Source organism: Dermacentor andersoni, chromosome 2, assembly GCF_023375885.2.
Source record: "Dermacentor andersoni chromosome 2, qqDerAnde1_hic_scaffold, whole genome shotgun sequence".
Classification (NCBI taxonomy): domain Eukaryota; kingdom Metazoa; phylum Arthropoda; class Arachnida; order Ixodida; family Ixodidae; genus Dermacentor; species Dermacentor andersoni.
In genome coordinates this window covers 26,159,699-26,171,950 of record NC_092815.1, presented here as the reverse complement: position 1 = coordinate 26,171,950, position 12,252 = coordinate 26,159,699, and the positions used below count along the sequence as shown (strand labels likewise).

General features: G+C 42.1%; 1 protein-coding gene across 3 annotated transcripts in view; it reads right to left on the bottom strand.

Moving 5' to 3' along the window:
• Positions 1 to 3,984: 3,984 nt before the first annotated feature.
• The window catches only part of cbc (protein CLP1 homolog), a 37,710-nt gene continuing 29,442 nt past the window's right edge, over positions 3,985 to 12,252 (bottom strand). For 2 of the 3 annotated variants that reach the window (XM_055077331.2, XM_050189702.3), the window contains 3 exons: positions 10,229 to 10,309; positions 8,980 to 9,073; positions 3,985 to 4,167 (listed from right to left, as the gene is read on the bottom strand). In XM_055077331.2, coding sequence (XP_054933306.1) covers positions 4,056 to 4,167; positions 8,980 to 9,073; positions 10,229 to 10,309 — 287 coding nt within the window. In that variant the 3' untranslated portion in view covers positions 3,985 to 4,055. The remainder of the gene's footprint in view (positions 4,168 to 8,979; positions 9,074 to 10,228; positions 10,310 to 12,252) is intronic. The other variant, XM_055077332.2, reaches the window with a different exon arrangement.

The window sequence follows — 12,252 nt, the reverse complement described above, 5'->3', positions numbered from 1 at the left end:
AGTTATTGGTTGATTTGCATCTTGAAAACTTAAGTGCAGTGATAGGCAGCACATACAGTACAGTAATATCCTGCCTAGCTGTTCCTTCGTGTACAGTTCATTGTAGCACTTAAGAGGTTTTCAATATACAACTCTTGCCAACTATTATCTCTTGGGCTGACTCAAGTGGTGTGGCTACCAGAGAAAGTTCTGTTCTAGACTTGGTGTTCTTAGGCCTTAGCCTTGCAGCTAAGGGCTTCAAGTGTGATGTGGTTAAAGGTATCTCAGACCACAGGGCTGTCTTGGTTACTATTAATTGCTGCATTCTGAAGGTATGTTTTCTTTTTAGCACATTTTGTAACTTTAACAAAGCAGATGACACTTCAATCATAGATACCTTTGATGACAATTTTGACACATTTAGGATGCTGAGTGTTAGTCGTGATAATGATATACCTTTGTAAGATACTTTGAGAGTACGGTTAAAATGTGTATAGAGTATTTCGTTCTACTGAATAAAACATAAAAACCTGCAAATACTGCGGGTGAATTGAAAGATACTGCATCTTTCACATCAAGTATAAAGGCTCAGGCACTTTAGGGACCCAACCAAGCCTGACACCTCTGCCCATGTTGCCAACACAAAGGAGGAGATAGAAAATTTATTTGAAAGAAGGCAGAGAGGTCGACCTATGCTAACATGCTCTAGCCTGCCACTCTGCACAGGGGAGGGAGCACCGAGACATTCAGCCAAAAATCACCTCTTTCAAGTTCAACTTCGTTGTTTGCCAAGGGATAACCTGAGAAAGTTTTGGTCTTCACTCTTACTGAACGAAGACTGAACTATGTCTAAGGTTGTTAATGACCCTGCACAAATTTCTAATGCCCTAAATAAATATTTTCACTTGGTTTTTTCACAAGACAATGACGAAGTTCCTTTTTTTGGTACTTACTCAGACAGCTCTATTTAAGACATTGAAGTCACTGTTGAAGGTGTTTTGAATCTTGTGTTCAACCTAGATACTAAAAAAATCTTGTGGCCCCGATGGAATCTTGAATGTTTTGCTTTATCGTTGTTCCATGTTGGTAATAAGCAAGGTAATTCCACGCTAATAAGCAGCAGCTATGCAACTGTCGACCCATTTCCTTAACTTCTTATCCCTGCAAGATATTAGAACACGTCATTTACAAGCACATATGGAATTTCTGGAAACAAAGAACTTAACTATCATTCAACATGGCTTTAAATGCAGGTTTAGCACTGTAACACAATTAAGTGAATTCATCCGACATCTGCTTTGATTTGGATATTGGAAACCAATTAGACGCTATTTTCATTCATTTCTCAAAAGCATTCCACACAGTACTTCATTCTAAGCTCTTCCATGAACTAAATGTTATGCTAAAAAAACTTAACTGGATTGCTAGCTTTTTGTATCAACGTTCCCAGTACGTTGCCTTTGTTTCAACCACTTCTTGTGTGGTCAAGATCCGTTCTGATGTTCTACAGGGGTCAGTGCTGGGCCCATTACTGTTCTTATTATAAATTTATGAACTGCCCAGTAGCATTGCTTCTAAAATATGTCTGTGCACTGATGATTGCATGTTGCGACACCATGAAGTCCCCTGTTGATTATCACCCATCACCTTAATCATTAATTTACAGTTCTGTGCATGGTGCAATTCATGGCAGATGACAATCAACTTTCAAAAAGCAGTTATGACACTTTCTAATCGAGCTTCACCTTCGATGTTTAATTAATCCTCAATGGAGTAACAATAATACAAGTTCATAAATACAAGTACTTGGGTGTTATTTTAACCCATACTCTCTCGTGGTCAAAGCACATTGATTATACATACAATAAACATTGAAGACGCTTGGCTACTTATAGCAAACAGTTAAAAGGGCACCCAGATACACTAAACTGTTATCGTATAAATCCCTGATATGGCCAGTGTTGGAGTATGCTTGTATTGCTCGGTCTCCTTGTAAGCAATGCGAAATTAATTTGCTGGAATCTGTTCAAAGGAAGGCAACACGCTTTATCTTTCACCACTATGACCACTTTTCTCCATTCACAAGTTGTCTTGCTGAATCTTAACACTTCTCTCTCTGCGTTGGGATACCGAATCTTTAAAAACGTTACACTGTATCATCAATTTTTTCTATCACCTCTCAAACACCCTCTTAAAGGGCCCCTGAAACGGTTCGTACAAATTTTGTAGATGCATAGGGTACAGCTAAAGTTAATCACCTGCACCGCAATTTGAAGCATCTCATATTAAGAAAGCTATAGACGATTACAAGTTACCCTCCTCCATAACCATGCATTTTCTCAACTTGTTTGCCGAGCGATCAGGGCTAAGCTCCGCCTTCACTGACTCTGCATCATGATGGCACGTTGTGTCGTCTACTTCCGGTTGTCTAGAAGCAAGTGTGTGAAGCCTCTCCAACCTCTCCGCCAGCCGATTGGCAGTCGACTCCAAGCGAGAGCCATCGAAGCAGCATGCGTTGCGAGCATTCTGTCGCAGCGCCGAGCATGTCTGGTATTCCGGTAACCACAAGTGAGCTGGGTGTTTTGACGGATGGGTGGAGGCATAAATTCAAGCTGATTAAGGAGCTTTAGCATGGACATACGGGAGCGGCCTGATCGGTCTGGATGGTCCAGCCACCTGGTGACACAGAGCTGAACCAGCCAAACAAAAAGCTAATACTTCTCTAACCAAGTGTAAAACATTTTAAACATTTACAAAAACATGTTCACAATTACACACCTGTGAAAAATTTACACCAGCATCAAAGAATACACTTTGTTACTGCTACTCTGTGCCACCAGATGGCTGCACTGTGCAGATCATTCACGTTTGTGCCTCTGCTCATCCCGTGAAACTGCACGGTCAAATGGCCAAACCCAGTCCGCTTGTGCTTACCCGAATACCGGACACTGGAAACATTATTGTGGTGGTAATCCTCCAGCATAAAGTGACAGCCGCAAAAATGCAAATAATGGCACTGATCGGATAGCGACAGTCCGATGTGCTGCAGCCACTCCGCTCGTCTGCTGCCTTGCAGAGGGATGCACTGTTGCAGCTTGACATACTTCCAATCGCTACGTTTGCAGCCCACAACATGACAAGGGCAAACTCTGGTGCTTGCAAAAAGAAAGATCGAGTCAACACTGACCGTGCAGCTCTCGTCAACACGGAGCATGTTGCAACACAAGCAGGCGACACTTGCTTTGTGCTGGAAGTGCTAAAATGTAGTGAGAAATTGTCCTTATGCATTCTCTTTCTGTTACTTGCTTTTTATTGAAACAAATTAACCAACATTCCAGCTATTAGTAATTCCAGCTATTCGCTCACCATAAAGTTGAAAAAGTTATTGATGATGCGCCCTGGGCAGCCAATCAGATACCTCGCCTTACTAGCATAATTAGGGCAACTTACGTCAAATGGTCAGGGGCGGCTGAAAATTCAGTTGAGTGGCGTGCTGCGATCGGTAGTGATTTACGTTTTAAAAACCTTAAATTAAATTACAGGCTTTACGTGGAGCACTTAGATGCATCAATTAATGATCAGAAGGACTTACCCTAATGACTCAGTACGTTTGTACAAAATTGTCCAAATCATTTCAGGGTCCCTTTAACATTTGCTAAGGAATCAACATAAAGTTACCATGAATTAAACATTATGCTCACAGTTGCACGGTCTAACATCTTTGAAATCAGCATCTTTGCTGTGACTATTGAGCTCTGCAACACTAAGTGGCAGTACTCGTCTGCTGCTCTACAAGTTTGTCTACACTTGGTGACAGTGACATTATTAAGAGATTTATTTTGCTGTACTTGTTCAACCTTGCTTGATCCCCCCCCCCCCCCCCCTTGTGTTGTTCATGTATAACCACTCCCACAATGGTGCTTACTGGGCTGCAGTATGTATTATTAAATAAATAAACACACAGACAAGGATTGGACAATGACAGCAATCATGAAACTAAAGGAGTGAGAACAATGATGGGATGATTTATTTAAAAGGTGAGTTGTGTAATCAATCAACAAAGCAGAGTGAATTAATCAGTGTGAATCCATGAACTGAATTTCACTCAAGAGCAACACTCCCTTTGGCAGAGGCCTTGGTTGTGGTGAGAGTACTGTCAGTGTTTGCCGCTCCATGTCCACTTCCGTTCTAGGTAGGAAACACAGTGCAGTAAATAAGGACATACAGTTTACATTTCATATGAACTGCATGCCAATATTTTACTTCATAATTTCCTAAAGTTCTCGGGGCACTCTGGCAATCTGACAAAGGAACTAAGTAATACTGCTTGGTATAAAGTCTAGCCACATAATACACAGGTCCTTAACATGAATGAATATAGTCTTCTTTCTTCCCTCTTTCTTTCCCTCTTCCCCTTCCCCCAACACAGAGTAGCTGGCTAGAGGAATATACCTTAGGCCGACCTCTCTGCATTTCGTATCATTAAACTTCTCTCTCTCTCTAGTCTCCAAATCTCTCTCTGCAAAAGGAACGTTGACAAGCAAAGTACATCAAAATGAAAGATGTGTAGCAATGCCACCTTGAAGTTTGCAAACCCACTTGCTGTGAACTCATGGACTCTAATGTCATCTGCTTGAGCCTAATTAACTTTTAATGATAAAGAAAGACTACACTGTATTGTACATAAAACAGTGTATCTACAAGTCCAGAACACGAATTTACAAGGAGGCAGACAGGGCAATGCATGGCAGGAAAGTTTTAAAGCGTTCCTTATGCCTACCTCTTGGTACTACTCACAATGAGGCATACTTTACATTTCAGCATAATACTGTGTCAGCAATTTTCCTCTTTCCTCTTGTTTAAAGGAGCACTGGCACAAAAATTCTTGAGATTGTCTTTTCTGTTGTAATAAGTAGCTAATGAAACAGTAATCACAGCAGGGAACCTTGTTTGCTACAGCACAGGATGGGTAATTATTTCAAGCCTTGTCTATAGTGACCAGTCCAAGTTTTGATTTCAGAGGGGAACGAAAGAAGCGCAATTTCATGCTAGGCCCCGTAAACACAGCTGGTCACGTGACTGCACAAAACTGTGACACACACACCAGCACCAGATTCATGTTGCTAGTTGTTTTTCTCCATTTACATACACATGCCAACACATGCACTGCATGTGTTGTCCTCATCGTCCAGTGGCAATGATCTTCTGCTGATGGCAGTCGCTGCCTTACAAGATGTGGCTGATCACTTTCAGACATAGCTATCTTCAAATCAACTGCCTTTCCCACATGCCAACCCTGTCAGAATGGCTGCTTTGCTTTCTGCAGCTAATGATAGGCAGTGACATAAGTGTAGGCTACCGGTGCCTTGACAGCAGCTGGCTTCTCCATAGCCAAAGGCAACTGTTAATTTTCTCTTCTTAAAGTAGGCAAGAGTACCAAGTGTTATATTGAACTATCTGGACAATAAAATGCAATCTTTTTGCAAAATTTCAGTAAGGATAGAGCGAAGGCAAGTGCAAAATCTGTTTTTTTTTTCCTAGGCTTTTAAGAGAAAAACGCACAACACGGACAGCATTCCACCATAAGTGCAAGCTGAAGAAGACTGGCAGCGCAGCCTGTGTTGCGGCCCAGACCGAAGTCCTGGCCCACAGACGAGCCAAAGTGGAAGCAGCATGGTCTGCTCAATACATTGTAGGTGGAATTGCAACAAAAACTTGTGATGTTGTTGTATTAAATGTTTACGAGGCATCCCGTGTCAATGTCATGTGGTGCTACACATTACGGTTGACTGCCTTTAACAATGAGTTTGATTTAGCTACGAGTAGCTGTTTTAGCTCCTTATTTAAAAATCTTGCTCCTAATCTAGCTATATTAGCTAAGTCTAGCGTTAGTCTAGGGACATTTTGGAATCAATATTCTGGTGTGAACAAATATTTGCTACACATACACAACACATGATGGTACTGACGTTAGGCATATAGCACCATCTAGTAGCTTTTCAAGAAGATACAAACCAGACCAAGATATATAGAGTCTCGAGAGAAAGAAGGACATACAAAAAAGACTGTGAATGCGTCTGCTTCGCTGTGTCACTGAAGAAAAGAAACGAGAAGAAAGGGGCTTAACCGAGGGACCCAATTTTTATTAGTCATATCATGAGAAGCCAACAAACACTGACACCAAGGACAACATAGGGGAAATTACTTGTGCTTAATAAATGAAAACAAAGAAATGATAACTTAATGGAAATTAAAGTGCATGAAAAAACAACTTGCCGCAGGTGGGAACCGAACCCACAAGCTGGGATGGGGAAACAACCCGCGGCGTCGTTTCCCCATCCACTTTCTTGGGTATTTATGTGTCCTAGTAGAACCCCGGGAGTGTTAGCCAGCACCACCACTCACAGATGTTGGCAGCGGACGTGGAACGTCCTTTTTGCCACAGGCGTCATGAGAACGTGATCTTTTTGGGGGGAGGCAACTGGTCAATAAACCCACATATGCTACCTGAAGGCATCAATGTTGCCGTCATGTCACATTCTGATGAGGATATCCAATGATATTGTATATGAATTTGTACACTTCTTCAAGAATTTCAGTTTCGATTTCATAGGCCATTGGCTATGTCCATAAAGTTTAAGTAGTTAATTTTCTACATGTTTACAGAGCAGTGATGCATTCGCAGCTCGTCTTTTGTGAGTGTGCAAGCCTTGACGCTTTACGAAAGCTACCCCTGTCCTAAATCATTGGAATCAAAACGGAAGCACATTTATTACTTGTTCATACATCTTCTGCATAGTTGACTGCAAGAAAACATGACTCGAGAGCCGTGTTTAATCTTTTAAGATAATACAGCTGCCATCAAATGCATGATATACCCAGAATATCATAAAGAAGTGCTTGAAAAAAATATTCGCTATTTCTAGCTACTTTCACATTGCCATCTAGCTACTTTTGCTCGCTGACATTTGGCAATACTGGACAGGGAGCAGGCTCTTCCTCTTTGGCTGGGGGTCAGCAAGTGGCGTGGACATTCCACACGTGCACCAACCCACTTTGCAAGACCGTCTTGCGAGGCTTCGGAGCAGGGCACAAGAATGGACGAACACAATCGTTTGAACGCGCCACCGTTCGTGTGACTGTACACGCAAACGATTAGGCGTTGGTGTCCAGCATGGGAGCAAATATATTCACTCGCTATCTGGTCGGTTTGTCATGTACACATACACTCTAACTTGTGGCTCTCACTTTGCTGCCACTGTAGTTGCAAGTGCCTGCTGAAGCTATGTGAATGCACTGCACGTAAGTGTGTAGACAGGTGTCATTGCCACCAAACACAAGTTATCTATTGCAAAGCCGTGCAAGTGCACCCTTGCCAGAAGGGAAAATTTACACATGCTCTACACTCATGTGCTGCTTTTAACAGAGGACAGCACTGTACGTCTTCCAATAGGTGCAGTCCCAATTTTGATTTCAACATGAAGTTTAGTGACAGAACAGACAGAGCACATTTAGTAAGTGCACATAAGAACAGACCACATAACCAGGCTGCAAGAACTGCTTCTTTTGACTATATTCCCCCTACACAAGTTCTTTGTGGCAGAATAGAACAATAAGAGGGTGCCAAACAAGTTGGTACTCTCCAAACTTACTTTTTTCCAAAGGCACATAAGAGCCAGTAAGCTTGGCATTCACTGATAAAATCTTCCATCCATATGTCATTAGGGCGTCAACAAAATAACAGCATTCCTTAGATCAAACCTAAAATGCTAATATATCAGTGCTTTCTTACAAGAGCTATTTGCTTTTCAGCCATAGGGAGACTTCAGACAGTGCACCAGTGTTAATGCTTTGTTTGTTTCATTAGCAAGCACAAGACCTTCAGAAGCACACGAGCACTGAAAGGTACCTGGCACAGCCACACTGCCTCTCTTTGACAATGGAAATGTGCTTCTAGCTCTTTCTGCCAATACAATTTGAGAGTAACTGCCCATAACAGCCAGCTGTCTGCTGAAAGTTGCACAGCTGTACGGCCCAGAACATTAGCCTTGCTTTTGCTGGAGGACATGGACTGCCAGTCTGTAAGCTCCAGTATTTTCATAAGCAGATGTGACACTTCCTTTCTTACATACATCTCAGTTCATCTGGGAAGATCAATGTGACAATTAAGAGAAATGTTAGTCAAGACAGATTGGTGGATTGGTGGATTCCAGAATACCGAAGAGGTAGGCCTCACTGTAAAACGAAGCTCATTAAGCCAGAATAGCTGTAAGCACAAAAGACTGCCGAAAGCACAACTTCAAAATTCCTGCAACAGCTTGATGTGATAGATTAGATTCTGCTGGGCTCTAGTTATTAATGAAGAAAATTAATATTAATAATAAATATTAATAAAGAATGATTACACTGTGTTTGAAAGTACACAAACTAAACCTTGAAATTTTTTTAGGCTTTTACTCTGCAAAACCAGCTGAGCTATGCTGAAATATAAAGTGAAATAACAGCATTGCACCGATTCTGTCAGTACCTCTGTAGCAAGGTGACAAGTATGGTAACAATTACTTTTCCTCCAGCTGCAGTTCACTACAGATGCCTCAGTCAGAAGGGGGAAATATGTTGTGGCTGCAATAAACTATTGTGTTCTTATGTGACATGCACTTACACAGTAAATTACAACAGTGTAATTGTGAAACACCTTGAAAACTGCATGTTGTGATGAAAGCTATGGGTTGCATCAGTAAATTGGAAATAACAACTGGCTGCCTCTCCCAGAAAAGAAATAAGGGCTTGCCCATTAGGCATTGCAATGCACATGGGAGGATCAGCAACAAGCAATGGGCAAGTCCTTTCAGTTCTTGTTCCTGATTGGCTGATGTGACATCAAAACGGGCGCCTTTGTTGTTTTTGCCACACTCGGTGAAATGGAGTGCTTTACACATGTACACAAGGTCTGCCAGGCAGTTTCGGCTATACTGCAGGAGAATTAAGAAGGCAACTTACACACAGATAAAGCCAGCCACATTAGTCTGTAGAATATCCTCATCACTGCTAGTTGCAAAGCTGAGGCTCAGTATGTGGTGCAGCACATTTGGTCCTAGGAGCAAAATAATGAAACAAATAAATTCACAGTCGCTTCAAAAGGAAATGGCTGTCAGGGTAATACAACACACCACCTGCTCATGATGCTCCTCTCAATGCACTGACAACACAGTCAAGTCTTTACACAAATGAAAATCTGTTCATGCTTGCCAGAGCACACGTGACACCAATAAAACTACGAACCTTACTTTGTGTAGTTGTCTCATTGCTATCACCATCAATGGTCCGCCTTTCTGGCGAAACTGCATTTTTCTTCTCACAGTGAATATCCATACCTTTTACACTTTTGTTTTCATTTGCGGGCGCAATCTGATGACCGCTGTGGGCACTAAGTGCAGTCAGTCATGGTGTCCAAGATTTACCGTGCTGTGCAACGCAACACATGCAAATCTTAGACCCTGTGAGACACACTGATGTATTGCTCTCTACGCAATCTGTACCACACACGCTGGTGCTCATAATCGTGCTATTATGACCCGACCTTCTTGCGATTTATTTGTAAGTGCTTATTGACAAGGTACTATCCACCAAGAATGTCCTGCGAGTTTGTGAAAAGTATTTATCCTGCTGAAGCTTTAAAACCTCGAATTAAGTTTCTTGCGGCAAGTACAACTTTGTTATAGTATCAACGTTTGACTGTATTCTTGTTTATGCTAAGCCTGTGGTTATTACTGAAGAGAAAGTTTCAGCTTAGGTGAAGCTTAGGTGCCAGCTCAGGCCAACTCTGATTGCCCTATTCAAACACGAAGTGCAGAAATGCTAGCCTTAGACAGGCACTGAAAAGTTTTGAATAAAATTTGTTGGATGCAAGGCAGAAAGCATAATTCTACTGACCGCTGGAAGTATAACTGATCTATGGCCTCAAACCTCCTTACAGATAATATCGAAACTGTTGATCTTAAAAATTTGAACCATAAAACTTACAACTTTGTAACTTTGCACTCAAAACAGATCACAATTCTGCAGAAGTGGATCTGTTAGGGTGTACTAATGACAAGCAAGATGCATTAGTGCACAGACAGCTGGAAGCTTTACATCATGGACATTTTGCTAAAGTTCTTTTAACTTCCTAACTCTACGCTGGCCAAACATTCTTTTTGCAACAAATGGGGCAAATTGTAAACAGAATAATAGAGACCACATCATTTACCCAGTGGAACAGGTACTAGCTTTGTGAAGTTGTCCTCAGCCTTCATGCCTAGTGGCATGCAGGAGTCAGGTAAAGATGGTGCTGAAAAAATAGTTTTATATTTCATCAGTTTCAAGAAGAGAACAACTTCCCTTTTTCTTTTTAGTATAATATTTCTGTAAGTTTATATCTACACAACGAAGCACTTTATCACCAGCTCTCTTGCATAACACAGGTTTCTTATTAGTGAAAAAAAAAAGAAAGTTGGTGTGGCTTAATGCAGTTCCAAATGTGTGCCACGAGTGCGTGCAACAAAAATACTCATTGCTAACAATGCATATGCTGCTAAAAGGTCTGTTAAAGGCTGCAGTTTCTTATGGCGCAATGAAAGGCCCATCCACAGAAGTGCTTATAATCTCGGCAGTTACTTCCAAAAGTGCATAGCAATTTTGTGAGCACAATTTTTCGATCTGAGCAATCTCTAAAAACATAGGACCCCTGACACTCAGAAGTGAGAGCAATATCCATAGCCTGCTTTGCCAAATGGGCAAGAACAATGGGTGGCTTTCGCAGGAGTGCAACTTCCATTAACTATCCACACTGACCTTTTCACCTCTTCCAAAAATAAAATGCTACTGTAATAAGCTGCAGCATATGTGGCTGCTGCAAATCCTAGTGCTAGCTAGTGGCAATGTGGCACCCTCTTTTGGCCATCGGCACAAGTTCTCACAGCGCCACTATGGCCTCCAAGAATGGGCATAACAGGAAAGTGATGCCATGGCCTTCGAGACTGGGCAGCGCACGCTGCCCGATCTCTGTATTGCTGCCCGATTTGGCAGGGCATTGTGAGCTTCAGAAAAAAACTTACAAAGGCTGAGCACCCACGTATACTAATAGAAGGTCACGGGATAGGCCACCCTATTTTTTGTCGAGCTTTTGCCACATGAGGGCACCAAAGGTCACTATCTGTGATTGTTGTCAAGAATTAAAAATATAAATCTGCGTTTAATGAGGAAAGCAGTCCTTGTTTCAGTCAATACGAGACACGATCATGCCGTCAGTAGGGCTATCTCGATTCGCATTATGAAACATCGTTCCAGCGCACAATTGAACACGGATGAGAAGAGAAAGACAACACGAACGCCAGACTTCAAATGAATTTTATTCGTGGAAAACAGGGCTTTATGTACACGAGGGGGGAGGGGGGGGGGCTGCTAGTGTGCAGGACCACCCAAAAATATTTCCTTGGTCCAGGCAACAGTCATCAGAAGCGTCGAAACCTAAAGAAGAAAGGAATTAAAGCAAAAAGTGAAAAAAGGTTTCACTTTTTGCTTTTATACCTTTCTTCTTTTGGTTTTCTTGGCTGTTTCTTCTTTTTTGACACCTTCACGTTAGACCTTGGTGAGATGACTTAACTCTTTCCCTACTGCACCCATTGGGCATTGTTAGCTCGCTATTGATGGTTTGAAATGCTGCTTTGAAGACCTTCCACAGCACTCACGGACAAACTTTACAATCGGACGTGAAGGAGGAGAACAATTTCTTTAGTTTTCTAAGCAGTTCGCTTCTTTCCTGCTAGGTGGTGATTCATGAATGCACTCAGAAGTTTTCGCAGTTGTCAAAGTAGAAAGCAAAAAGAGCCGCCCACTATCGATGGTTTTAAACACCGCTTTTCAGACCTTCCGTGCCGCTCACTAAGCCCTTGCCATGCATGGACACTGCGCCATCGGATGTGAGGGTGGCTATATTTTTGTTTTCTAAGCAGTTCACTTTTTTTCCTGCCAGGCGATAATTTTTAAACGTGTTCCGACGTTGTGCAATCGTCAAAGTAGAAATACTAAAACATGGCCACCTCGGGGAGCAGCGCACGCACTTCGAAAAATCGCAGACCTCTCTCGATTCCGCTGCATCTGCGACTGATTTTATCAATGGATCGAGCAGCAGTGATTCTGAGGATGCTCCCTTTTCGTTGGACTTTGACTGTGAGAGCGACGACGATGCAAACCAGCCCAGAACATCAGCGGCCGCAGCCTAGCCTGCCCAAC